Here is a 27,966-nt window from a genome sequence, read left to right on the forward strand (position 1 = left end):
AGCACTGCCTATTTGTAAAGCTCTCTGAACAGAGAGTAAGTACCAAGAGTTACATCTGTTTGAAATAGCCAGATTTGGCTTCCTGGTTCCTGGGGTTTGCAAGAGGAAAGGAAGGACGGACAGGGCAAGCCTCAGCTGCTTTACAGTGCATCCTGAGCTCTGCCTTCCTGCTGCAGACCAGCCCAGAGGAAGGAGAGGAAACAGCACCATCAGGGATGACTGATGACAGGGGAAAGCATTTGCTGTCCTCAGTAAGAGGATCAAGTGCCAATAAGCAGACTCCAGAGGATATGAAGACAGATTTACTCCTCCCCTCTCCCACAGAGACTTCTCATGGTAGCTCGAGGCCCCTCTTTGGCTGTGCTGTGATGACAGGGCACAGCTGAGGCCCCATTAACATCATTCGTGCTTTGAAACATTGGTACCAGCACATCCCACTGACCAGAGACAGATGAGCAGCTCTGAAAGGGGTCAGGCTTGTGAGCCTCTGTGTGAGTCTGCATCCATCTCACAAATGCAATGAGGGTCTGTGGAACTGAATGACTGGTAGTAAAATATTCCATATAGGAACAATAAGTACGTGTGATAGGCATAAAGACACAGAAACCAGATTTCATTAAGGTAGTTTTTATATTTTGAAAAGCAATATTAAAAAACACTGGAAAATGCAAGATAAACGTAACAGTTGCTTCTACAAGTTTTAACCTTGTATTGCTTGGCCATTTTGACATATAAATTATTGCTTACTAGCTCTCATAAATACACAACACAATAATATGTACAGAGGCAAACAAGCATGAAATATGCAAAGGAAAACATTGGCAACATTGATTCTGGTAAATCAGATTATTTCATACATACCAGGTCTCATGATGGTGGATAACTACTAGCTGTAGTCCCTGAGAAGTTAGGTAAATACCTTGATTTGGGGGTTTCTATTTTATTACTTTTAATGCAAGCTGACACCACTATGGCACTCAAGAGAGAACAGGCAGGTGTTCTTACCTCAGCTCATTGACTTCACCCAGTGTTTAACAGTGTATAAGATGACAATAAATAGGCTATGCAAATAAATATTACTCTGCTAAAATGTTTAGTATTTACATCTTTCTTTGTAATTTTACAGCAGCACACATCTTATTTCTGATAACACCCTTTCTTTTGCCACTGCTATGCAAATGAAATTTATTGCTATCCAAGATGATGCTGGAATCAAAAAGCTGTGTCAGAGAAACACCTAAATTTGTTGCCACAAAATCCCACATCAAAGAGGTATAAAGTGACACAGCTCCTTCCTTTGTTCTGTCTAATTACTCCTCCTAGGTACTAAAATAAAAGAGTATGCAGAGTATTTAACCCCAGGTGTGATTGCAGTAAGTGGAATTTACAAGATTTATAGATTTTATACCATGTAACCTCACTGCACTATTGAAGGATGTAAAAAAATCACACGATATCACCAGTGCTGGACCCTGGCAGAAGGCTGTATAGTGTTGCCCTTCCCTAACACAGGGTTTACTTCTACTTCTTCTCACAACCACACCTTCAAACTGCTTGCCAGTCTGCAGCAAAGTTCTGCAATACTTCACCTGTGGAATGAAGACTCTGAAGGGCCTTTTTAAAAATTAGACATATTAGCTATAGGTTTGGGCTATTTACTTTTCCTTTATAGTAACAGGTCTAAGGCCCTATTTTCAACATTAAATTGATGCAGCCATGTTGGACCCTCCCACCTGAAACTTAAATCCAAGTTATACATGTCACTATAAAAACTAGTCTGTAAATCTGTGACTAGTTGTCTGATTAGTCACAGCACAGATAACAAGGTTAACGCTTGGCTGTGTGCCTTCAGACTGATTTTATGCCAGCTTCAAGGGGTAGACAACACCTGATTTAGTGTGAAATTACAGTGGTGCAGAAAGCCAACACCTCAGCTGCCTCGAAGCCTATTAGTATTAGTTAACTCATCCCTTTACTTCATTGTCAGTTGGCAGAGTGAGGAGTATTCCACATAGTTCTATCAGGCTTTCAAATCAAAGCCTCAGCACAGAGTCATCTTTTTTCTTCTATTTTTTTTCCCTTCTTTCATTTCCTTGTCTTTTATTCTTCTCCAACAGAGCTGCTGCTTCATCCACAGTAGCTACCAAAACTATCACAGAGCCAAATGCAGTGAAATCACAAACAGCCCCACCTTCTCACCCTGAATGCCTTTGAATGTTTCCTCTCCCACAGATTTCCAGAACAACTTTGTGGACTAGAGTGTTACACCACACGAGCTGAAGCATGCAGGCTGGTCTACATACAGGCTCCTAAAAATAATGCCACAGTAAAAAAAAAAAATCACAAGAGGGAGCTCAAAACCCAGGAAACCATCCAGGTAATTCAGCTAGGGTGGGAATTCCAAGTGCAGTAGCCCTAGGAAGAACTGCAAAAACACAAGCAACAAATTGTATCAGTTTTTTTTTCTTACACTGCAAAAAGGAGCCCACCACAGCTAGTAACTTCATTTGAACAGTTTTGGTCTGTTTGCACAAAAGAGTTATTTACAATATGTGCAGTCACATCTACAGAAGAACATAGGAAATTTTTACTCCATGGCCAGCAAGAGTTTATTTTTTTTTTCTTTTTACTGGGTAAAAAGAAGATTTTTTTTTCTTAAAAAAAAAACCCCAAACATATAGTATTTGATAATAACAAAGTACAAGCAAATACATTTCTGAAACATCTGTTTCCTTTACAATAGATCTATACAATATTTCACAGATGGGAAAACTGAATGCATTCTACAGATTCCCCCACAGACTACTTGTTAAAGCTGTTTTTTTTTTTTTAATCCCTTTAAACCAGAGATAACAGGATGATGAAGAGCATGCTACTTCAGCATTCCCACATTTTAGTAAAAGAGCATTTTCTTGGAGGTCTTCCTTATGTGGAAAACATACAACAGAGATGGGCAAGCAATGCAATGTATCCTCCCTGCTCTGCAAAGGGACCATCACCGTGAGTCAGTGCACAAACACAGGCCAAAGAGCACTCTGCACATTGCCTGAGGCATTCACTAGATCATTCCAGGGCAACTTCTTAGCACTGGAAACCAGGTGATGGTGGTGCTCGAGATGTAGGTCAGCTTAGACAAGACTTTAGAAATGCTGCCTCAGTACAGGTCCAGGTGCAGTACTTCTAGCTGCATGAGAATTGTCCAGGGAAGGACTGTGAAAGGGACAAAAGCAGTAAAGGGATCCTGATGGTGAGAGCCTGGTGTGTATGCAGGTAATTACACTGGTACCCTGTAAGGTGCACCCTTCTGTTCTTTAAAACTAGAAGCATGTGCAAGTTAGGTGAGTTTTACTTGGTGAAATGGTATTTCCAGTGGGGGGAATTAGAAATGCAGATGGATCTAGGCATTTGCCTCTGAATAGATACCAAGGAGGCTGTAATCCAAACAGAAAACAAAACTCCTGCTATAGTAATTTATAACACATTAACTGCAGGAGCCAGTGCTAAATCTGAGATAACTGAAAAGGAAGAAAATAGCATGTTTTCAGTATACAAACAATTGTGTCCATAAATTGCAACAGAAGTGGATTGGCTCTTACAGTGTGTTTTATAAAGCATATTCTTGAAGGAGCCATAACAGAGTGAACAGTTTACTGCTGACCTCCACATCACAACACACTCTTGAGTTTCATCTGGTTGTTATATTCCCGTTCTAGGTTGCTCGCACATCTCAGATATGATGCTCCAGTGGACTCATGGCAGCTGCACAGATTGCACATTATTTTTGGCAATAATACTTTGGCAGCCTTGAATTAGTGAGGTACATACTGTGGTGAACTGGGAATCAACCCCCTTGCGGCATGTTGCTTGCTGAAATGTTTTGTTGCTGTGACATGATGATTCCTTTCTTTCTAATACTGGCAGAATCTGCATTGAAAGCTACACTGGACCAAACAATATTTTCAGAGAAACCAAGCTCCTGAGCTCAAAGGAAACTGCTCCACTCCCTCAGGTCCCAGTGACCAGCGGGAATGGCACCAAGCTTGCCCTGCAACTCTGTGAGCAGCTCCTTTGCTGGCTCTTGCCTGATTTTCCTGTGCATGTTGTGTGAGCTACTGATAAAACTCAGTAAACTGTTCTCATATAGGGAAGCAACATGCTTGGCATAAACATTCACTTAATTCAAAGTGCTGCAGTTACAAGGTTATATGAAGCTGTGTAGGCTCACACTCGCGGCTCTATCCTGTGAGAAAGCTCAAACAGAGCTTGCTGGTTGTCGATGACATGCAGGTGGTGGACGTATGGCTTCAGCTCGTGATGCTCTTTCGCAGGAACTTCATTGCCTGCAAGACAGGAGAAAGGGGATGGATCAGAAAGCTGTGCCTTGCCTGCTTCTCTGTCCTGTGTCACAGAGTCACTGCTGTGCCACCTGTCAGGTGCTAGACAGCCACAGAAAAGACAGCCAGTAATCCAAAGGACTTGCTGTTTAAGTGCAATGCATGAGGTAACAGCTAGATAGAGAAAAGGGGAGAAGAAAAAAAGAAATAGGCAATTCTGGGCAGCCAGCATGCATAAAAGGAGGGGGACATGAGGACAGCAAAGAAGCTGACTCTTGGGAAGAGGAAGATTTACTTCTGCTGGCAGTACAGGCAGTCCATCCCCTGTAAGGGTGGTTCAAGGTTTCCTTTGTGCTGCTCTGGCAGCACAATGGGACCTTAAGCAGGGGTGGGCAACCCAGCCTGCAACTTTTTAAGAATTTTAACACAAGTCCACAAGACAGCAGGCCCTGGATGATTGTCTTCAGAGCCGGTGAAAGGTGACAGCGCAGCAGATGGATACAAAAGCTCTTCAAAGCTGCTCTGACAGGCCCCTGCATTTTGATCTGTTATGCTTTTGATTTCTGATCTAGTAACAGAGACAGGAGTCATGCTGTCATTTCATGGGAGTTTACGCAGCAAGAGGAATTAGCTGTGTAACAGGCAAACTGAAGGGTGGCCTGAATAGCAGTTGTTCTCTGTTACAAGATTTATGCTCAAAATGGGCTTGTGGGAACTTGCTGCCTGTGAAACCCTCCAGCATGGCTGGTACTAGCAGAAATTGAAAAAAGAAAGCCAAGCCCAAGACCCATCAAGACAGGCAGAGAAAGCAACATTGCTGACTGCTGGCAAACAAGCAAAGGTTGGAAAGCTCAATTCATGTCCATGTCCTCAAGGACTTTTTAATAATATCACCATAAATTGAAAAAGAAAACCCTTCAAAATTGCCTGAATCAATCAGCTTAACTCACACACTTTTCCCCTCTCCTTTGTTTCATTATCATCCTTTTCTCCACACTCTCCAGCTATACAAGAAAGTTTCCAGGAATCGCCAATCCCACTTGTTTCTGAAGACTGCTGCATGATGCTGTGTGGGTAACATGAGATGTGAATGCAGCCAGTTCTGCATGTGGTTGCTAAGGGGCTCCTGGGCAGCTGTTTTAAAGAGCTCTTGCACAGCAGCCATCTAACTTGAGCAATGTTGGAGAGAACAGGATAATGTGATAAATTTGTGCCAGGATACAGAGCTGACCTTTTTGTTCTGAGGGAATAGGATCCCAGCAGCTGTGCTGAATGTACTGAAAAACATTTGTATTTCTCATTAACACCTCAAATGACAAAAGCTTGAATTATGTTATTTTCTCAGGCTGCTTTTCCTCGCTTTGGAAATGCTATTATTTGTTTTCAGGATTTAGGATATAAATGTTATTTCCATTAAAAAGGCATTTCAGTCTTACTTGGAAGCTAACCAGTTTCTAACCCAGAAACACTTTGGCCTGCAAGCTTAATACACATGATACAGTTCATAAACAATAATAATATTCCTTGCTTAGTTTTGTTTGAATTCCTTCCTACAGTGAGATGCCTGCTGCTCTTAGGCCAATATGGGAATTGATGCAGTAGAAAGATTCACATTCCTGAGAGCAAAATAAGCCCACTAAAAAAGGAAACTGTCCATAAAGTCTCAATAAATATTCAGTGAATTCATTTCATGCCTAAACGAATTTTAGGAAAAAAAAGTGCCTACAGGGATGTCCGTATAAGCTGCTTTTTAAATGCCAGCTTCACAATAAATCAAGTGTATGGTAAAACAAAATAACAATTGCCTACTTCAAACTACCAGATTATACGATAAATCTCAGGTATTAACCTTGGATTTATGCTGCAAGACTTACAAAATCACTTGGAAAAATAAAAAGGCAAAAACGAGATGAAAGTTGTTCAGGGAAGATGCAAAAAACCCTCATCTCACTGAAAGGAACCAGTGCTACTTTTCCTAATGTCAAATAGGGGACATTTTAACTTACAGAGGCATGGTTTAGATTAATCAGTATTTCCTTCAGTATCTGAAATTTTAAAAAGGCACATCTTGTTCCTTCCTCCCTTCTTCCTCTCTTACATACATTTACATACATTTATATATATGTATTTGACTTACTCAAGAACCATAATACTGAGCAGTCTTTGTTTAAAAGTAATACTGTATGTACATGTGGTAATTCTACAGAACAAATGTTTAACAGAACTCTTAAAAGTACCTATTATTCTCCAAGGTACCTGTATTTATAATTAAATTTACGATTATTATTCTTTTTGTTGGATTCAATGCTGACAGCTGCTGAAAAATCAGTGGAAAAAAGATATTATTCAAGTCTGTTTCCCCCAAGGCTGCAGCACAGTTCTGAACTTCTCTTTGAAAAAGAGGTTTTAGTGGCCTCAATAAACGACATGTTTAGTGGGTTTGGCTTAAAAACTGACTGCTTCCTAAAGTAGTTCTTGTGTCCCCTTCCTGTATCTAACATCTCTGCAGAGAATAAGAACACTGAGAAGGAGAAAAACAAGGTTTCTCCTCTGTAAGCAGCAGAACAAAGACAGCTGAAGTTTTCTGGCATGGTCCCTTAGGGTTGGATTCTCTGGTGGCTAATAAGGCGGAAACAACAACAACAAAAATTTTAAAAAGCAAAGAAAAAGAAGTCCTCTGTGCAGCTGAGGCACTCGCGATCATTGCCTTCAGCATAGATCCTCCTGTGTCTAAAGCAGGCACAGCTATATTTGCAGCCTCCCCTAGAAGAGGAAACAACCCCCTCACTTCTTCCTACTCAACCACTTTCATGAAACCCACAGGATCTTCATACCTTCAAGACTCCAACAGTTTTGTGAAATGTCCTTAAGAACCCCAAATAAGCAAACAATTGCTCTTGGTGAAGAGCTGAGTGAAAAGCTGTGGGGATGAGTACCATCTTTCAGCTACTGGAAGCCAAGGCAGCTGTGAATTCCTTACCAAAACACTCAGACTGGCAGGAGACTGAGCTAACTCAGTTATAGCTGGGAAAGGCAGGAACAGCAGCATATACCAGAGGCCTCCATTACTGAATGCAGCTGGCACAGATCTTACATAGGGTTTTGAAGAGATGGCAATTTTTGCAGGAAAGTAATTTATTAAAATTTGGAAGCTGTTCCTAGAAACATTTTGTAAACTAAAGCTTCCTCCAACTGCAGTTTTGGCTATGTTGAACTTCCAATAATGATGCCCTTTCTTGCCCTTCGGTAAAATAATTTTTGACCACATTCTGCTGCTGTAGTAAACCTGAGCAACTGGAAAGAAAACAGGGAAAAAAAACCAAAACAAAAACCCAACAAACCCTCGAGGATGTACAAAGGCAAAATAAGTCAGAAATTTTGTCTACTCACCAAATTGGTTATTTCTGCAATGTCTCAATGACCGAACAGTATCTGCAATCATGTGCTGCAAAGACAAAATTAAAAACATCAGTGCAAAGAACTGAGACAGATTCTATCATTAGAAAAGCCTGAAAAATCTCCTTGCCCTACACTGTACAGCAAAAAGCAACTGTGGTTAAGGTAGAAAATGAAGACAGCAGGAGAAACTTTGCTTTTTATCTTAGTGATACCACTTGATGAACAGGGTTAGTCTAGATGTCTTATTGATATCACACAGATTAAATGAGAACAACTCCCTAGGAACTCAGTGGAAAGTGGTAATGAAAAATAACCAAACAATTGCTCATTTTGGTTCCAGTGACTTTTATTAAACTGAAAGCCTACAGCAAGGAAGTCCTGTGGCCTGGGTGAATGCTTTGGAGTTCAATCCCAGCTTTAGTGCATTACCTAAGGTATTGTGTAGCCTGCAGCCTCTCCTTCTGTCTCCACAGGTTGTATAATTGGACTGTAAGCCTCTTTGTGGCACAGACTACACCCCTTAGTGCATACTTGTGTAATGCCTACCACACTCAGGCACCAGTATCAACTAGGCAGTTCTCTGCAGCCTAACCAGCACAAAAAAAAGGAGTCCATAATCTAAATGCTGCAGAGCAAGCACCCTGACATCTCCACAGGTATGTACCAAGTAAAACTGTCCTGTAGGTAGGGTACTTTAACAAAAACTGGTGCTTACAGGGATACTGGATGTTCACTTATATAAAGCAGAGGAAACGAAAGGTTTAAATTAATTTTCTCATTCAGGCTCAGGTCGTCCATTTACAAAAATTGGGATTATTCACTACAAATCAGTAGAGGGAACTTATTTCACTAGATACTACCCATATAGTTTTTAAGCCACTACTTTTTCAAAATTTGACTTTTTCTGAGGCAATTCCTCCCCAAATCTAGTAAGTAACAGAAGCAAATTGCAGTTAACAGGAATGATGTGACAGCTCATGCAAACAGCTGATGCTCCTTCCACATCTCCTTCAAAAATTATCAGAGGTGGAAAGGGTTAACTGTCTTGAGCAGAGTATATTTAAGACCAGGATGATACAGAAAAGCTCATCTCTCAGCATCCTGGGAGTGGCTTACAACTTTCCTCCACAGAAAAGCTTATCACAAGAGCATGTTTAATGGAAACTTCGTATTTCTTTCATCAGTAAATCAAAATAATTTTTCTCGTTACCTGCTGTGCTTCATTTGCCATGAAATTAGACAATCTCTTTTGCTGATGTCCTGATTATAATGAAGTTCTAATGACATGATCTAGATTTCACGATCAATAATGTGAGTACTGGCAGTACTACCACTTCCACCAGTGCTGCTACTGTGATGTTTTCCAGCGAACACCCTTTGCATTTGGATTTTAGAAGTCAGAGAGACCCAACTATCGCACAAACTAACTCTTTGCTGTCTCTCCTTTGTAGTCAGTCACTGTGAGGGTCCATCCCAAGACTGGCTTCTGGCGCTGCTCTGGTAAGGGAAGAGCCTCTGTGTAACATTTAAAGCAGAATCCCAAATCCTCTGGCTTTAGTATCCTAATCAGGCATTTCTCTCTGGTTACAACTCTCTGGGATCCAAAAGTAATGCAGAAAGTCAGCCAATGTACCTGCAAAGCAAATGCTATCTCCTGACTGCATAAAGGGGTGCTTGCACACTTGTTAGTGTGATGAGTAACACACACATTTCCTGTGGCTTTTCAGCCTACCAGCTACCCAGGATCATTAGCACTCTTTTCACTGAGGCAAGCAAAGCCTCAGGCTTGGGGTTGAACAGATATTTGGGGTTGAGAACCTACAGCTGCAGGTACACAGTCCTTACAGCTGAAGGCTCTAGGTGAGCAGGTGTTACTGAAAATGGTAATGGCCACTGACCTGTAACAGAGTTTGCTGGAGTGCGGCTAAGACCTGTCATTGCTAAGACATAGCTGATGGCTGGAGAGAAAAACCTGAAGAAGCCACATTTCAATGAAGCAGCTCAGAAAATACCACGGAAATACCTTGAGATGTGACCATGTATATCTTCATTTATTCCTTCAGATTTAGTTGAAGAAGTAGGTATAGTACTAAATATTGATCTAACACTATTATAGACTAGACTTTACCCAAAATGCAGTTAAATAAACCACTGCAACCCCTTCACCTTTGCTAAAGCTAGGTAACATTCCTGAGACAAAAGATCACTTCTTTTTCTTCTCTTCGCAAATTTCCTTCTTTACATTTTGAATTAACTTAGTATCCACTGCAATCATGTCATGTCAAATCAAATTCAGTCATGGTAGGATTGCTGAGGTCTAAGAATATAAAAGAAGCAAGGACTGTAGGGAGAAAGAAGATCTTTTATTAAACCAACTAATATAGTTGGAAAAGTTAATGGTTCAAACTGACAAGTCCTCCTTCAGCTGAGATGTTTAATGCAGAAATGAAATATTTCAAAATACTGATGCAGACGGAGACACAAGAAACCATCTTTGCTTTGAAATTCATGAGTGGAAATTCTACTCATTTATGACAGCAAGTAAGTTCCTTCCCCAAAGCAGTAATCTGCTATGGTAGAATAATTCTTTTCTTCTTTTTCTGCAACAGCAAATTTGCAGGTGAGGTTCAGTGGCTTGATCCAAATTGAGCAGGAGTCAATGTCAATCCTAATTTTTCTCAGCAAAGGCCAAGAAGTGCTGAGCACTTCAGTGTTCCATACAGAACACCAAGAAGGACATTGTCCTTTGGGACAAAGCCCATATAATTAGAAAAGAAACGTGGACTGATGAATACGTGATCACATGTGATGCATCTTGTTAGCTCATGGCCATTGACTAAATCCCTTAAGGTCCAACTGAGCCAGTGTAATACCAGCGTGCAGCCCGAGTTTCCACCACACTGGTATTTAAATCTCTCCTAAGCCCCCACTTCCTAAGCTTGCACTATTGTCTGCATTCACATGTACAGGGCTGCATGAGACAGCATGTTTCTGAGAGCTGTGATCTGAATGACAATTTGGAGGAAGTGTCAATCTGAACAACCCTCACCCCACAACCATCACTTCAGCCTCTCCCCCCCTGCCATTTAAAATGCCCATTATCCATTTGAATGGAAAAGGTGAGATCCCAGCTCACTGAAGTCAATCAGCAAAGCTCCCCTGCCTCTGGAGACACAACGGAGACAGAAAGGAAAGGGATTCTTACCCAGGAAGCCCAGCATACATTAAACATATACATGATTACACAACAAACAAACAAATGAACATTGCTAAGACTGGACAAGAATTAGATCCTATATATTCACTAAATAAATATATTGGCCAGTGGGGGGATTTTAGTAACAATTATGGTACATCAAGGGCTAGTTTAATTTACATGTTAATTGGATGTACTTCCAAGGGGCAATGAAGAAGAACATGCTAATGAGTTTTATGCAAACACCTAAAGGTCAAAGAGTTAATGGACTTGGGACAAGAAAATCTTTCATTAAATGCAAATCAGTGTTCTTGTAAACTCTGCAACAATAAAAGGTACAGAAGTCAAATAGAAAACAGGAAAAAAAGGAGCTCAGGTTCAAAAGTCAGAGTCTACATATGCTTGCAAGTTGAAAGACAACATACATTATGATAAAATGTGAAAATAAGTTCAGCATCTGGTTCATGAATAACTCCATGGTGGTGTGTTCATTCCCAAACAAGTGTAAACACATGGAGAAAATACTTGGGCACAATTCATCAACCACAGCCATCTGGACTAACAGTCCCATGGCACACCTGGAGCAATTGCAAAGAACATTTTGGTTTCTTGGTCAAATACTACAGGCCAACAAAAAAAAAATCCAGGTTTCTCTACTCCACCACTGTTCAGATATATAGACTTTACCTTTCAGTGCCATTGAATCACAGAATAAGCCAAGCTGGAAGGCACCCACAAGGATCATCGAGTCCAGCTCCTGGCCCTGCACAGCACCATCCCCAAGAGTCACACCATGTGCCTGAGAGTGTTGTCCAAACACTTCTTGAACTCTGTCAGGCTGGTGCTGTGAACACTTGCCTGGGGAGCCTGTTCCAGTGCCCAACCACCCTCTGGTGAAGAACCTTTTCCTGATACCTAAACCTAAACCTTCCCTGACACAACGTCAGGCCATTCCCTCAGGTCCTATCATTGATCACCACACAGAAGAGATCAGTGCCTGCCCTTCCTCTTCACCTCAAGAGCAAGTTGTAACTGCAATGAGGTCTCCTCCAGGTTGAACACACCAAGTGACCTCATGAAAATGCTATCAAAAATAAACCCAAAATCAAACCAACCAACCAACAAACAACAATAAAAACCAAACCACCAAAAGCCAATGCAAATTAGGCAACTCGAACTTCTCTCAGTAATATCATGCCAGAGTAGATGTCATGTGACATCTACAGTGAATGTGGCTGAAAATACATCAAGTGCCCTTATGCATAAAAGCTACAATAGTGATATGTACAGTCAATTTAATTCATATTTTAGGCATTATTTTCTTTCTCATTTAACCTAGATCAAAAAGTTTCACTTTCATTTAAGATCCCCAAAATTACAATACCACTGGCAGGTGATAAACTAGAGGAATCTTTTCTTAAGTGATAAAGAAGAGAAGCCTTGAGGAAAAAAAAAAAGGGGGGAACATAATTCAGAGGAAGCTGAAGCAGGAGAACTGAAGTCATAAAAAACACCCCACAAGGTGGTACAAAGGAATTGGTCTCACTGGACATAAATGAAGAGTGGACTGTGTGGCAGTGATGATGGCCATTACTGGTTTAGCCATTTTACACAGAAGTAGAGGAGGAAGGAATGAGAAGAGAGAGGAGCAGAGGAAAAGGGCAGGGGAGAGTGACTTGGCTGTTTTATCCTGCTTGCTCTTTTTTACCCCCAATTATTTCTTCCTGGTTCAGCCAGAAGAAAACGTTTTAGTCTTACAAGATAAGGAAGGCAAAGGGAAGAAGAGAACATGAATGTTTTGAAAAACAGGAAGGACAAAATTAGCTTACCAGCTTTTCAAAATTAACAAGGTTATCCAGAAATGTTTTATTTCCTTCATGGATGAATGTTACATCTGGAAAGAAAAAGAAAAAAGAAAAACAATTACTATTCACAACTTTGTGTTTTAATGCAAATAAATAAAATTACTAAACAGCAACCAAAAAAAAAAAAAAAAAAAAAAAGAAAAAAGGAAAGCATTTCATTAAGGATTGACACAATACCTTGTAACAATGAAACAAAAGCCTGGCCTAATAATGACATGCAGAGATTATTAGATAACAACAATATTTACAGATGGTTAAGGAGAGTGTTTTCAAATGGGAGCAAGGATTTCTTATTAAACCTGGTCTGTGCTACTTCTGGGATGCATAATATACAGAGGATGGTTGGGAGTAGGGCAGGGAATCCAGAGGGATGGCCCTGCATGTCATACCTGCTCTCCCTGCAGCACCAATCCAGACATTCTGCCCATGGCTGTGCCCAGGCTGGGACACGTCTGTCCCTGAGCCCAGAGCTCCACAGGGGCAGAGCTACCAGATGCTGGAGCTGGCTCTGGCACCCCTTCTTCTCCCTCTGTAGGACACAATGGCTCTGAAGTCCTCCCAAAGACATGGGCTACAGCAGTGGATAGCCAGAGAGGTTAAACACGAGACTGACCAAAGTCAGTCTGAAAGCTTTGAAATAAGCATCATGGCTAGGGAAAAACACTTTTATGCAGTGTTGTCGGAGGGAGTTTCCAAAGGCAACAAAAAGGTCAGAGGAAAAGGGAAAGGTCTATATTTGGCTCCAGGAACAGAACTGAACACAGTGTAATGAACTGGAGGGAGGGAATATCAGGCAAAATAAATGTTGCCAAGTTAAGATTATAATTAAAACAGTAGCTCAAGGCCATTTGCTCTAGGGTTTTTTTGCATATTGATAAAATTGATCAATAGTTAACTCATGTAAGCACAGTTAACTATTGGGAGACAGCAAATGTTGATCACAAAACCTAAGAAGCAGGATTCACCTTAATCTTGCCAAGATAAGAGGAACAAGGATTTACTTGAAACCAACAGAAACTGCTGGGTCACCCCACAAAGGACAGCGCGTGCTCCAGAAAGAAAGGTGAAAAGTGCATTGTGATGAAGACTGCTAGCCTTCATCAGAAAGACCCCGAGGAAGAAGAGGAGGCTTCCTCAGTTCGACCACCAGGACACACCATGCATGTGTGACACATATGCTAATGATACTAATGACTTCCAAGAACTAATTTATATAACCACTCCTAGCCCAAGGAATGTGATGAATATTCATAAATTTTACACCTTATACTGGACTGTATGGAGTGCTCTGTGTGTGTGTGTTAGGAGGAGAGATCCCCCACACCTGACGCTGAATAAAGCAAATACCTACTTCTCTGACTCTGTCTCTGAAGTGTCTCCTGGCCCAGTTTAGGGTGATTCAGTATTAGGTCAGAAGTGAGACCTATCTTGGACATGAAGTACAAAGAATATGAATAGATTCCCTGTGGGAGTGGAAGCTCTGACTTCAATAGTGCACCCTCCAGGTTACTGAAAATACTGGAAGGAGCACCATGACCATGCCCCCCTCAGCTCTCTCCTGGATATGAGGGTGCCCAGGAGATCCATGAGGAGAAAACGTTAACAGAATGAGATGGCACTCCAACACCTTTACTCCTTAAAGGTCACAGCTGTGTATGCCAGCAGGAGAATGGCACACAGTAAACAGGACAAGTCTCCCTCTCAGCAGAGGTGCCAGCCTCCAGCCCACCAGTCCAACTGTGCACCTCAGCATTTCTCCTGTGCTAACCTCTAGGACTCCCTCTGATACTCACATGGACCCCATGGTTTAGGGGGATTTTAGGACTGGAAACCTGCAGAGATGGTTTGTCACACATACCCCCACCCCCATCCGCCTCCACCTTCACCCTCCCTCAAAACAGCCAACCTGATTTATTTCCTTGGGTTTCAAAGGCTCGCTCTGTGCCTGAGGGGCATTTTGTAATTGCTTGGAATTGAAATGCTAAACGGCTTCAAATGCCGGGAGGAAACCCGGGGCTGGGACTCTTATGGGGGGGTGATGGAGAGCTGCTGTGCCCCTAGGATGGCTGGGCTGCGGCACGCAGGATGCCAGCCTGGACACGCAGAAAGCACAGCATATGCTGCTGGTACCTCCAGCACCTCTCCTAACCCTGGGATGCATCCTAAAAACCAGAGGGAAAGGAGGGAGCAGGACCCTTTACACCTCCTCTGCTGGGCTGCTTTGGGGCACCCAGGGAAAGGGACACAGAAAGGACACGACTTCAGGACACAGGCAGTACTTGTGTCTGTATCAATGCAGTTAAAAACTGTCCATCACTTCTAATGAAAAACCTATACTGGATGCAGAAATTTCCACACAGCTTTTTAAGTCATTGACAGCAATGTGTGTATCTCTGAGGGCAGAAGGAACAGAAATTTGCTTTGCAGCCAACAACTAAGAGTCTAGATAAATTCAGTGGAGCAGAAAATTGCATCTGAACTAGGTTATAAGGGTATATCACAGTATTTTATTACACATTTGAAAAATCTGCCTGATTTTCAAAAGCTGTGCCTGTGTGCTGAGAGCTTTGCATTTAAATTTAATTAACTTTTAAAAGGACACTCTGAAGTTATTTTTCATAATTTAAGAATTTTCATTTTTTTAATTGAAACTACTTTTGTTCCTATTGTGATGAAATACAGCAATTTGCTGAGTTATTAATGATTTCTATGCTACCCATGCCTATTTTACTGGTCTTGGAAATGACCTTAATACAAATGTGCCTGTTATGGAATAAATTCCTTCGCACCATGAAATACTTTTGGAATTATCAACCTTGGCAACATCTCTTTATGGACCACAGTACTGAAGGACATTACTGCATTAATTTCAAAGTCTTCTTGCTATCTCCAGTACAAGTTAAAGACACAAATGCTGTTTAGGTGCATGTTCTTATACACCACATTGTAGTGCTGTGCAAACATCATTGCTACAAGTGACTTATGTTTGCTGCCTTTGTTTGCAGGCACGACATGCTCCAGAACACTTTAAAATTATTGATTTTGAAGCCTTGATAATTGTATCCATCTGAATTAATGCAAACTCCTTTGATGTATACAAAGAGGGGAAGTGTCTGGTGGCTCCCAAACTGTCACCAACTGATCTGGAGAACTGCCTTCAAACATTTCACAGCAGCAGCAGCAGGTTGGAATAAACAGCCTAAAGAGAACACTTTCAGAATACAGGAATAAACAAACGAATTTGCCATGTTCAAAGACTAGACAATTAATAATTAATGACTTCAAGACAATGCAATATTTGAAATACTTGCCACTTAATTAGCTGCCCAGCTCACTGCATTAGCAAGTAGTTGTACTTTAAGAGATTTTTTTTAAATTATTTTAGATAGTAAGATTTTATCTCTTTCAGACTTATAAGAGACCTGGAAATCCCCTCCTCTCAGGACAGAGAGACAGGGCAGGTTCTGCTTTCAGGGTGGCACCACGGAGGTTCATCCCAGCAAAGCAGGAAGGCATCTCCCAACAGGCATCTCAGAGCAGCAGTATGGCCATGGCCACTGGTTCAGGGGCTTGCAGGGTCACACTTCTGTACTGAAGAGGATGTGGTCAAAGCAAAAGCTCTATCACAGCTCTATCCATACCTGACAGGACAGTATGAAGTTTTAAAACCTGTGTGAAAATTGGCATCTTCCCCCTGTCTTAAAAGGAAGTTGTTTATTATCCAGACCAAGTGCTATCTTGTAGATACCACTGTATCTGTCACATACTCATTTTAAGAGCACCTGAAGGAAAAATCACCTTACACTTATTTTAATTAACAACAGTGAAGAGCAGCCAAGCTTTAACATTACCTTTCAGAAGTAAGGGCATGAAGGGGATTTTCGGAGATTTCATTTTCTTGAATGCATCTCTGTAAGCTTTGTGATTCAGAGAAGGATCCTACAAAACAATTTGAGTAATAGACAGAAAAATCAATAGGCTATAAAAAGAGCAATTCTAAATCCATTACAGACTTATGATCTGAACATGATTTATATATAAAAGGTTTCTTTGGGATACAAGGTAGCTAAAGGTTTTCTAAGCTAGCTGACATGCCAAACTGAACAGGAAAAATAAGCAGTGAAAGGAACAAAAGCAATTATGTTCCTCTAGATGAAGCAGTGCTAAATTGAGAGGAAGCTGCAGAATAGATTCACTTGGACTGCTCTGTAATTTCCCCACAAATTTCTATTAGCAAAATCTCTTACTATATAGCGCAAAATATGTCTCAGAATATATTGCTAATTAATTTCTTTTTAAAAAAAACCAAAACCAACATCACCAAACAGCAACAAAAAAATCCCAACAAAAACTCCTTTAAGATCCATGGAGCACACTGGAGACTTTCAAAGAAAATAAAGTAGTAAGTTTCAGTGGCATTGTGTAGGCAATTCAGAAAGTCATCTCAATTTCCAATATAAACAAACATTTTTGTACCCCAGCTCACACAGAATCACTAAAACACATTCATTTATTAATAACTCCAAGTACAGAAGCGTGACAGCCAGTAAAGGCTGGATCTCCTGCTCCCCATGCCAGGCAGTGATCTTACCATGCACCCACTTCCATGACAGCCAGAGGAAACATTTGTTTATTCTGCTTTGATAATGCTGACAAAGACCCTCAAGCCTCAGATTCTGACATTTGTTTTTTAAAACCTGAGCTGGTCTCTTTTCCCCCTGATCTGCAGTACATTGTTTCAGATAAAGGCTGATTAACTACCAGAGCAAAAGAACAGCTCCCAAATTGACGCTGGTGAACCGATAGTACATTTGGCTCTCTCTGCCCTTCCTCCCTCTGTCAGGAACACAGCCTCTTTCCTTCTCATGTTTGCAGACCATCTTGGAGCTCTGGAGAGCCACATGGCCTGCAGCAAATCATGGATCTGACATGACAAGTTCAGCTCCAGACAATAACAGGCAGACTCCAAATAAATTAGGAAGAAGGAAGGCAGGTAAAACAAGCAATGTTCTTCTGCTGTCAACACCATACTTACCGTCAAACTTTCAAGTTCAGTGAAAAGTTTCTTGAACTTCCCAGGAATTTTCTGAAGCGTGGAAAATGGAGAGGGAAAGAAAAAAAAAAAAAGAGAGAATTTGATTTAGGCAGAAAAATGCTGAGGCATTTCTTTCCACAAGACTGCTCTGGGTGAAGTGCCTGGTGAAAGCACCAACATGCAGTTAACCTCTGCTCCTCAGCTCCCGGAGCCCTAATTACAGACCATGTTCAGTGCAATGCCAGCAAGGCACTGAGTCCTGCAGCCTCATCTCGGGGACCTGCATCCTTCTTTTATGGAAACTGCTGGTTAGCAGCTGGTTTTATTTTCTTCCTCAGCTTCCATGACTGTGCATTTACCTAAATATCCATATCAAGCTAGAAGCAATAACACAGGCTGAGAATTCAGAAACTAATCACATCCAGGTTAAATAATTTGTTGTAATCAATCTTCCCTGAACATGGGTTCTAGAAATTAACAGGTGCCACACTCAGTGCTGTTTCATACATCATGCCAGTGCTGATCAGGGTTAACACTGGCACAATCTGGTGCCAAAGTGAGACATTTCCTTAATAAACTGACTACTCTGTCTCTGGTATCTGACCCTAATCCCACAGAGAGGTGCATAAAGCACTTTCTAAGGGAGCCCAGACACAAACTGCTGTCTTGCCTTTCCTGCCAACACCTGCTCTACTCCACAAGCATCCACTTCCTTTGTCTCTCAGATGGTTTAATGGATTCACATCACTACACTTAAAGCAACTGTTTTGCAATTTAAATTTTCATGCTTGTATTTCAGACTTGAAGAATGGTGTATGGACCTTAAAGCCTGTCTATTTTTTCCAACCATAGTAGTTAGTCTAGTAAAAGAGATCCCCTCTTAGTACAAATCCTGTCTTGTCTTTGTCCTTAGATCCTGACAGCCACAGTGACACTACCAAGAGAAAAGAGATTTAGAACAATTAGATTAAGTGGATATGTACGATTAAAATGCTAAAATGACTGAACATGGAAGTGCAATTTCATGTTTTTTCTATCTTAAATCAGGGAAAGTGAGGCTCATTAAAACACTGGATACTGTAGAAAAAAAAAGTAGAATATGCTTGGGAACATACTACTTGTTTAAGAAATCAAGTGCAGAGCCAATATGATTTAGTGTCTAAATGGCTGCTTAAATTTAGGTTGTTTCATTTACATGTGTAAGTAATTATAATTAATTTAAAAACATTGCTCTACTTTCTAAAAGTCACATTACTAATGCAAATAACCTTCTGCTTTTGAAACTTCCAGTGCAATGAAGTTTTACAAATAAAAAAAAGAAAGGATGTGACTTGATAAATATTTTACACACAGAAACATGACATATTTACAGCGGTCCATATGCAGATGCACTCTTTGTTCCAACAAGCAACATATTCTGCTGTTCCTGAGAGAAGTCTACCAGCAGTGCATGATCGCCAGAGGCCTCAGCACAGAGCAGAGTTCTGCATGTCTCTGTGCAGGAGAGATCTGTATCATTGCCTTTGAGACCATACTTGGTCTCTTTCACTCTCCTACCAAAGCCAAGAGAAATGGAATGAAGGCAACTCTGAGGAGGAGCCCAGGGCAAATGTTCCCTAGAGAGGTGTTTCAGAGATACCAGCGGCAAGGGGTTTCTGTATCATCGTCCTCAGATATGTATTTTTCTCTAAAACTTTTACTTTATCTCTTATTTAAGTCAGCTCTTCCTTGCCCAAGTCCCTGCAGTCACTGTCGTTGTTTCTCTGTGTGTCAAAGCCGCAGACACATGAGTGATGTTTCCATATGCATGGTTTCAGCTAAGGGGGAAGACTTTGCTCCGGACAGTGTCAGGTAGGTTTGTAAGTCTCTAATGGCCCTTTGGTCTCAGCTGCTGGTGCTCAAGAGTATCTCCAAGGCAGATCACAGCTCTCCTCTCTCACTCTGTATTACAGACTGGTACTTTTGGAGTACTGCCCACCTGTGGTGTTAAGGGCATGAAGGAAGGATAAGGCTCAACCCATCCCGTGCAATTACTCCTTCCCCAATATTTGGTTCCTCAGAAGATACAGTAAACTTGAAGATGCTATCACTCATTATGGGTACTATGACTCAATATGGACACCACTTGGATGGAAACAAAAAATCCACAACATAAACAGAGATCCCAGTGGGACCCTCCTTTAAACATGCTCATGCTCTGTGTAGCAACCAGTAGCTTCTTCAGCAAATAATCTCTGTTCTCCAGTATACTCCTTATTCATGGTTCATTTCCTAACTTTGTTGTTCAAGATGAGCAGCTGAAAATAAACCTGATGAAAGACAACTAGAGAAGGTTTCTTTCTACTTTTGTTGTTTTGCCTTTTTAATTAATTATTCCAAAATAAGGAACTTCTTCCTTGGAGCCACCTTTGTAAGACTTTTTGTTCTAACATCTACTTAAAATGATAGAATAATTTATTTTTTTTTAAGAGGATAAGGTCTCCATACTTTGCTCCTATTTAAAACTCTGGAAGGACACATTTAGGGGTTTTTTTTAATAGCTGTGTATCTAAGGTTTCAGGTCACAAAGAATTTTCTCCACCAACACTCCCTCCATGTTTGATTTCAGCATGAAAAACCAATAATTAGAAAGAAAAGGTAATTCACCAGTATACAACCTTTGTGCAAAATGGTTTTGACAGCATCTAAAAGATATAAAGATGTGTCTTACCTCCCAGGTCTGAGACAGCCGGCTGACAGATGCAGTGTTGAGACCCATAACAATTGCAAAGAATGAATTCAGATTTCTTTGGGCTTTACAGCTGAGGAATAAAAATATGATTTTTTTGTACTCAGAATCAGAGATAAATGGAATGCACAGGTATCCTGGGTTACTGAGTCTCATTTCAACCCTCAGCACTAACATACAATCATCTTCCACAAAATGAACTCATTAAATGTCCTCTCATAACCACCTGCAGTCTAGGTGATGGGGTCTCTAAGAAGTTTTTTAGAAAACGTTCTACTGCCTCATCAACCCTGTTGTTGGCAGGTTATTTTTTTTTCCCCTTTGCTGTCAAAAGTAATTTTCCCTTTTCAATGTTCAAGTTACTCCCAGCTGTCCTTTACCGTACAGAATAATTCCTTGACCTCTGTTCTGTTGTATAATAAATATTTTCATCCCCTTTTTCATCTTTTCTGTAAATTGTACAACATAGGATCCTTCAATTTCTCTTTGTGGTTGCAGCCTGCAATCTGCTTTTCCATATTGTTATTATCCTTCCTTGAATTCTTTGTAATTTATTTTAACTCATGTGTTTTCTTCTTTCCTTCACACCTTTCCCAAGTAATGAGACAGTGGGGAGGGAAGAAGAAATATAATTACTGTTCTAAGTTCTTATGCAAGCATAAAACAAACAGCAAATTATTTATTTGGAACAGCACCACATTTTGTCCTTTCTTTTAATTTGTCATCTATTATCACCCAAGGATCTCTCTCACAGCACTGTTCTTTACAATCATGCATTTATTTCTTCAGCTCAGTATTAGCATTCTGTAGCTGAATTACTTGGCATCTATCTAAATTAAATCTTATCCTACTGTTGTTTGCACATGCCACTAGACTCCTTAGATAATTCTTTTTTTTTTCTATCTATCCTCCAATGCATTTGCAATCCCTCATCATTTTTATTGTGAAAATCTGGTTAGTGTTCAATTTACATAGGCCTATAAAGCAGTTGCAGCTAGTACTGGTTCCAGTACAGGTCCTGATGGAATTTGCTCAATACCTCTATTTTTTGACATTTTACCATATACAATCACACTATGCTTATTTCTAGTTCATCTTCTAGTCCATTAGGAAACTTGAAATCCTTAAATACTGAGTTCTTTTCAAACAAAAATACTGCCCTGTCTCTTGCAGATTTTTGAAGATCATACAAATATATGGGTGCATTTGTGTGTGAGAGTGAGAATCCTCTTTTAAGATAATTTTAAGTACGAATGAATCCACTGGCTTCACTGGGATTTATCATCAGGGAAAAGTACATGCCAAGGCCTTGGCCTGGAAAATGGCCAGAACTTGTTACAAGTTTTATAAAGCCTGCCCTTATCACTGTGTACTATCTTGAGACAGTGTATTTCTCACTTCACTTCAGCTGTCTTAAAGTTAATCCTAACTTTGTTGCTTAGATTCTTTTTATCATTAAAGCCAGGCAGCTCCCAAAGGCAACTCATTTCAAAACAAGGAAGGTGTCCAATACATCCTGCATAAACTGTTGGGTGGGCCCATTCCTCACAGCAAGCTGTAGAGAGAAGGAATGTCTCTTACAGTCAGCCACTGCTTGCCTGGGGAGCAAAAAGGCTGCTGTTATAATTTATTTATTCTAACCTTACATTGACTTGTTTCTTTAACTCCCCAGGATGTTAATTCCTAATAACATGCTAATTAATTTGCTTTATTGAACCCCTTGTTTCCTCTTTTAGACTAATCATCAACAGAAGCATATGGATTTGTTTTTCAAAAACTCTGTCTCCCTTTTATGTATTGACACTCTTGTGTAAAATGCTTTTATTTTCTTCAGGCGTTCCTCAACAGCAAAGCACACAGATGATGAACATGAAATCTTAGTCCTGGTGCTTTCCTGGCCAGAGGAATATCACAGACAAAGATTCCTGGCTGAATCTGTGAGCAGAGAACAGGGAACAGCCAGAGCTGTTCATAGTTCCCTACCTCTCTGCCTTAGTCATAAACGAAACAGGAGGGCTGCTTGGTTTGTGTCTCAAACAAAATGATGCACACCATCTTTCCACCCTAAATGTTCCCGTCATCAACTCTTCCAGAACTGATGAGATACAGCGGTGTGTTCATTTGGAAAGCAGCTTTTATGACTAAAAAAAAAAAATCCTGTGGAAACTACACACTCACTTATTTCATCACCTACATTCTCCAGGGCAGGAGCTTCTGCAGCGCACTGGGAGAGCCTGTCTACTCTTTAGGGACAACTGTATTCAGTCTCCGTAACTTTGGCTTTCACTTAATGGAATCAACAAAAATAGGGCAGCACTTTAGTCTGGTAACAAATACATTCTTATTCATGTGGGACAGACACAAAACTCTTCTTGGGTGCAAATTAATGCTACAGTGGTGCAAGCAAGTCACATAGAACCAACCATTTTTTGGCCACTGATATGGCAGAAAATGAACATATTACTGGATACCACACAACTTACAAACTCCCTCAGATTGCATTTATGAGTTACACTAGATTAAATTAGAAGAATTAATTTCTCTAAAGGCAGTGCTTCAGCAGAGAACAGTCCTTTGTATGTAAGTGCCCTGCAAATTAAATCAGCTCAGTCGATGAAGGGAACAAATTATACAGTTTCCATGAACATGCATATTCAAATATTGCAGAAGACCAACAAGTGGAGAGAGAGGTGAGGAGGATGACTGCACATATTTAAATTGCTCCATTTCCTTGGTTACTAAGACAGAGTCATTACAGAGAAAAGAAATCTCTGTGTATAGTATGTATTTGTATTCTGCAAGGCACAGAACAAATGCCAGTACTATTTAGTAACAGTGGAAGCGTAGACTGTCAAACCTAATACATGAAGATACCTACCCCTCCTATAAGTAAAAGAGTACTCCAGAGAGGATCACATGGGGCAACAGCTTACTGCAGTTAGGTTCCTCTCTAGGGGTAGGACTTCCAAATTTATAACAGAGTGTTTTGGTTTTTATCTAGTCTTGTGTGATCGTTTTGCTGCCTAAATAGTTGTCAAATGGTGCTCAGGTTATCTCAGCTAAGGAAGGAGCTACCTCTGCACCATCAGGGATGTTGCAGCTGACACTGCAGACACAACAGCTAAGCTGCCAGGGAAGATTTGAGCAGCATATACTCAACCATGTCTAGTTTTGACCAGGGCCTGCTGTTGTTACCTATGGACTATTTTATTTAGGTATGCTTACTACACTATCAAAACACAGGATGACAAATTAATTTTCTTTCCTTGCCTCTCCACCTGCTTTTTGCCAAACAAAACATGTGAATTCAAGGATTTCTGTTGCAAAGCTAGTAACTTACTGGGCAGCAATCTTGATGAACTTTTTCACTAGCTGCACACGTTTGCAGAGCTGGCTACAGAGCAGTATCTCAGTGGCAACCCAAAGCTGGACCTCGTTGCATCTTTGAAGCAGAAGACTGAGATTCTCTGTGTTTTCAGCACTGCCCTGTCTGCTGAACGTGAAGTATATCAGCTCTTGCTGGAAGACATTGACAACATCATTAGGGATATAAAAACAATTTAAATATAAATGAACTATAAATTATTTATAAGTATGGTTTTGAAACAAGGTCTGGTCACAAATGGTTATTTTTTCATTATCCATGAGCCAATCTCAAAAGCTTCAGGTTTGGCTCAGAAAAATCTAGAGACTTATTACAGAAGGCAGGTGGACTGGAAGTCCTGCAAGATACGCCCTTTTTGTGAGAATTCCTGCAGTTCCACTTCTGGCTATAGCCAGGTAAAAGACATAAACAGTCTACTTCTGTATTTCATCACTTCTGTTCCAGTATGAAAAAGTAACCATACCAAACCACTGCAGAATCTGAAAAATATCTATTCAAACTTGTTTCTATATTAGCAAATTTTTAATCAAGAGAGGTGTGGGTCTTGATTTCTGTTCAAAAAAAACCCTCAAGCTTGGCCAGTTCCAAATTCACAGTGTCTAAACTGACTAAAAGAACCCAAAATGAAAGAAAAGGAAAGCATCTGATGAAAAGCAAGGGAATTTCACATTCATTTTCTCTGAAAGCCAACATGCTTTTCAGTGAATGGTATTTTCAAGAGAGATTTTCTGCTGTTAACTGTGTGTTTTACTCAGCAACTCAAACCAGAACCTATCAAAGTCACTGAAACAACCCAATGGGCCTTGAAGTACACCATTATCCCATTTAATAAAGCCTGCCCAGTATTTTTCATCCCACTGAAGCCTAACACGAACAGTAATGTGACCATCTAAATTGCTGAAACAGTGAATTCTTTTGTGGCTAAAGTGATATGAAAGACAGCTATTTGTGGAATCCTGTATTTACTGAAACACTATCAAGTGCATAAGACATTTTGCATATGTAACATATTCACAGAGAGGGTTTTTAGAAAATGTTCATGGTCTTTTACTCTCTTGAGGCAAATCTCAATAAAACACATCAGGTATACAGGGAGCGTATGAGATGCCCGAACACAGGGAAGTTACAAACGCTTGACAATTCCTTTCAGTCTCAAGGACTGCAAGATAACTCTTGGACCTGTCACCCTACTGAGAGCTGCCAATCATGCTGTCATGACAGGGAACCAAGCACCCAGGAACACCAGTGCTCCAAAATGCATCACCATGGCACAACACTGCAATACAGTAATATATCTGGAAGTGGATGTGGCGCTTCTTACCTCATGAATTGCATTGAAGAGGCTCCAGTCAAAGTTTGTTAGTTCTAAGGCAAGATCCCAGGTGTTAATTCCCAAAATCCTCACAGATCTCTGCTGCAATTCCTCATTTTCAGAAAATGGGTTCTAAATGAATAGACAAGAGCAAAAAATATTCCTCAAGAAATGCCAAAGATTCTGCAATGAAACAGTTACTGGACTAAGTTACCAAACAGAGCTGAGTAAGTAATCTTCTCTAAGTGCACTCTGAGGGCTTTTTTTCCTACTAATCAAAATGAAGGAGCTATAACCTATCTAATAAATAGCTTGAAATGGGAAATGGGTCAATAGGATCAATGATTTGCTTTGGAGAGTGAGGCCTTCTCCCTCTCTCCTTCTCTCTCCCTCTCCCAACCTTGAATATAAAACACCAGCCAAGCAGACAGCATAATGAAAATAAAATCCCTGAAACCATCAGAAAATAAAATCTAAATTAAGACATCAGTAATTTTCTGATATAAAAGAATCATTCTGAAAACACATTGGATTTAGAATAAATACACATAACTTGCCCTCCAGTCCGCTTTTACAAATAACATAAATCCATATATTTTATGATTAATCTACCCCAAATGTAATCAACAAAGAGTAAAATGTTGTGGGTTCTGATTCATAAAAGTTACTTAGTATATTATGTGGAGTGCTGTGGTATTGCTGGTGTTCAGGGTCATTTGACATTTCCATTTTTAGCTTGGATTTTCAAAGTTTCGCGTTTCTCTCGGCTTTTTTAACCTCATCAGTCTGAAACTTGGTACATGAACCATCTGCCAAGATGAAAGATTATTCTTACCAGTTAAGCCATTACTTTGGTGCTATATTTCTGACAGTTACAGCAAGTTTTGCAATTTTTATTACGTAACTAATGAAACTAGGTTGGCTGTCACCTGTCTGCACTGGAAACCTTCCCTTAATATTCACATTTTTAGAGGTGGCTCTAACGCTGGAGATAATGGAGATGACAGATTACAATAATAGTGGTATGTCAGCTCTTCAGGGCACATTGATCCAACAAAACGTAAATAGACATTTCTCATCCTGAGGATGAATGCACAGATCCTGGAGGTACTGACACCATGTAGAAGTCAGCTGCGATACAGTCCCTGCTCTTGCCTGGAAACATCTGCACAATTAGCAGAAAACTATTGAAACAGCAAAATGCCTGACTGTGCCTGCCTCACTGAGATTTTGGGAAAACATGGAGGGAGGGAGGTGGCAATCCTGGTTTCTGAAGACAGAGGGAAGGATGAGAGAGATCTGCTGCCTCTCAATCCGCTCACCTTCCCAGCCCCAGTGAGAGGATGGAGTGACAGACAGGCAGAAGTAAGGGAGGACACACCACCAGTGATATACACCAGCTAACCATGTGGCTGCCACAGCACTGGGGTTGCACTGATTGGTCTGGTGGAACTCACAACATCTATTTCTACATGTAGTAATTCCATGGAATTTGTCCACCACTTTGTATGATAATGTACCAGCCACTCTAAGTGCTACAGAGGCACAAGGCAGGGTGGGGAGGAAAGAGTCACAAGAGCCCTGAATAATCCTCATCCCATCCATTCTGGTACACACACAGGTCAGCTTTTCCAGGCTGATGTAGATTGAAAGATTTAAGCTGTACAGAAGCTTTGGTTTATTTAAAATTGATGAACAAAATTCCATTACTGTTCAGTCAAATAACTGCTGTTAATGAAAGATTTTTTTTTTTAGGAATAGAGCAGCTCAGTAGTAAGCTTTACTAAGGAAGCAAAAAGTAAATTCTGCATTGGAAAAGCCCTCTGAGAGGAATACTAATGTTTTGATTTGGAGTCAGACAAACAAAAAATGGGAAACATAAATCCTGATCCTTACCAAAGAATCAGTCAGATCTTTTCGGTATACAAACATACGACTGGATGACTCCAAAGATTTTGAGATGGCCAAGTCATTTGGTTGTAGTTCATGTTTTTCTGTAAAAACAGCAAACAAAACACACAAGTTTCAGAACAGGAATAAAAGCTGCATATGAGAAATAAAGGTACAGTTGTATCTGTGATGCCACATCGACTCCTTAGTAACTAAGCACCCAATTCAGTCTCTGTGGGGACCCATTATCTCCATCCTGCTCAGGCAAGATAAAGGCAAGAGATCTCTGAAGGACTGGAGCACAGAAGCTTCCTGCTTTTGCTTTCAAACTGCACTTCACATAGAATAGACAGAAGCCCTGAAGTCATCTAGTCTAGCCTCCTATGCCGTATAGAACATTTAATTTCAACCCAGTGTATCTAGTATAAATGTAGTGACTTTTGTTAGAGCAGAGTGTCTCAGCCTCCAGAGGCTGAGCTGTTGTGTCTCACTGGAGACAAAACCAGGCGTGGAGATGAAATCAGCAGCCACAGCCATTCAACAGGAAAAGAAGTTTAAAGGATCCCAACACCATGAAATTCACCCCACAGAGCAGTGCTCAGGAGTCCTTTATTACATAGTATTTACACTAATTCTTCTAGACCTAGAGTAATTAATTTAGGAAATATCTGGGTAAAAGAGCAGGACACAGGTGGCAAAGAGAAAGGGCTTTTTTTTCCTCGACTCCAGAGTACTGGTTCAGCTCTGTGGAATCTTGAATGAACTAGGGAAAGATGGGGGGAAAAATAAAGCAAAAACCCCAAACACAGCTTAAAAACTGCC

The 27,966-nt window shown here is 40.5% G+C and overlaps 1 protein-coding gene across 1 annotated transcript in view; it reads right to left on the bottom strand.

Annotated features, from left to right (window-relative positions):
- Positions 1-636: 636 nt before the first annotated feature.
- RAPGEF5 (Rap guanine nucleotide exchange factor 5) overlaps positions 637-27,966 on the bottom strand; it is a 159,456-nt gene continuing 132,126 nt past the window's right edge. The window contains exons 18-26 of the mRNA XM_082291232.1: positions 27,151-27,248; positions 25,264-25,386; positions 23,898-24,076; positions 20,540-20,630; positions 17,830-17,880; positions 16,646-16,733; positions 12,759-12,823; positions 7,725-7,779; positions 637-4,340 (exon numbers count right to left, since the gene is read on the bottom strand). Coding sequence (XP_082147358.1) covers positions 4,222-4,340; positions 7,725-7,779; positions 12,759-12,823; positions 16,646-16,733; positions 17,830-17,880; positions 20,540-20,630; positions 23,898-24,076; positions 25,264-25,386; positions 27,151-27,248 — 869 coding nt within the window. The 3' untranslated portion in view covers positions 637-4,221. The remainder of the gene's footprint in view (positions 4,341-7,724; positions 7,780-12,758; positions 12,824-16,645; positions 16,734-17,829; positions 17,881-20,539; positions 20,631-23,897; positions 24,077-25,263; positions 25,387-27,150; positions 27,249-27,966) is intronic.

The sequence above is a fragment of the Coloeus monedula genome (genome assembly GCF_965178545.1).
Source record: "Coloeus monedula genome assembly, chromosome: 1".
Taxonomy (NCBI): domain Eukaryota; kingdom Metazoa; phylum Chordata; class Aves; order Passeriformes; family Corvidae; genus Coloeus; species Coloeus monedula.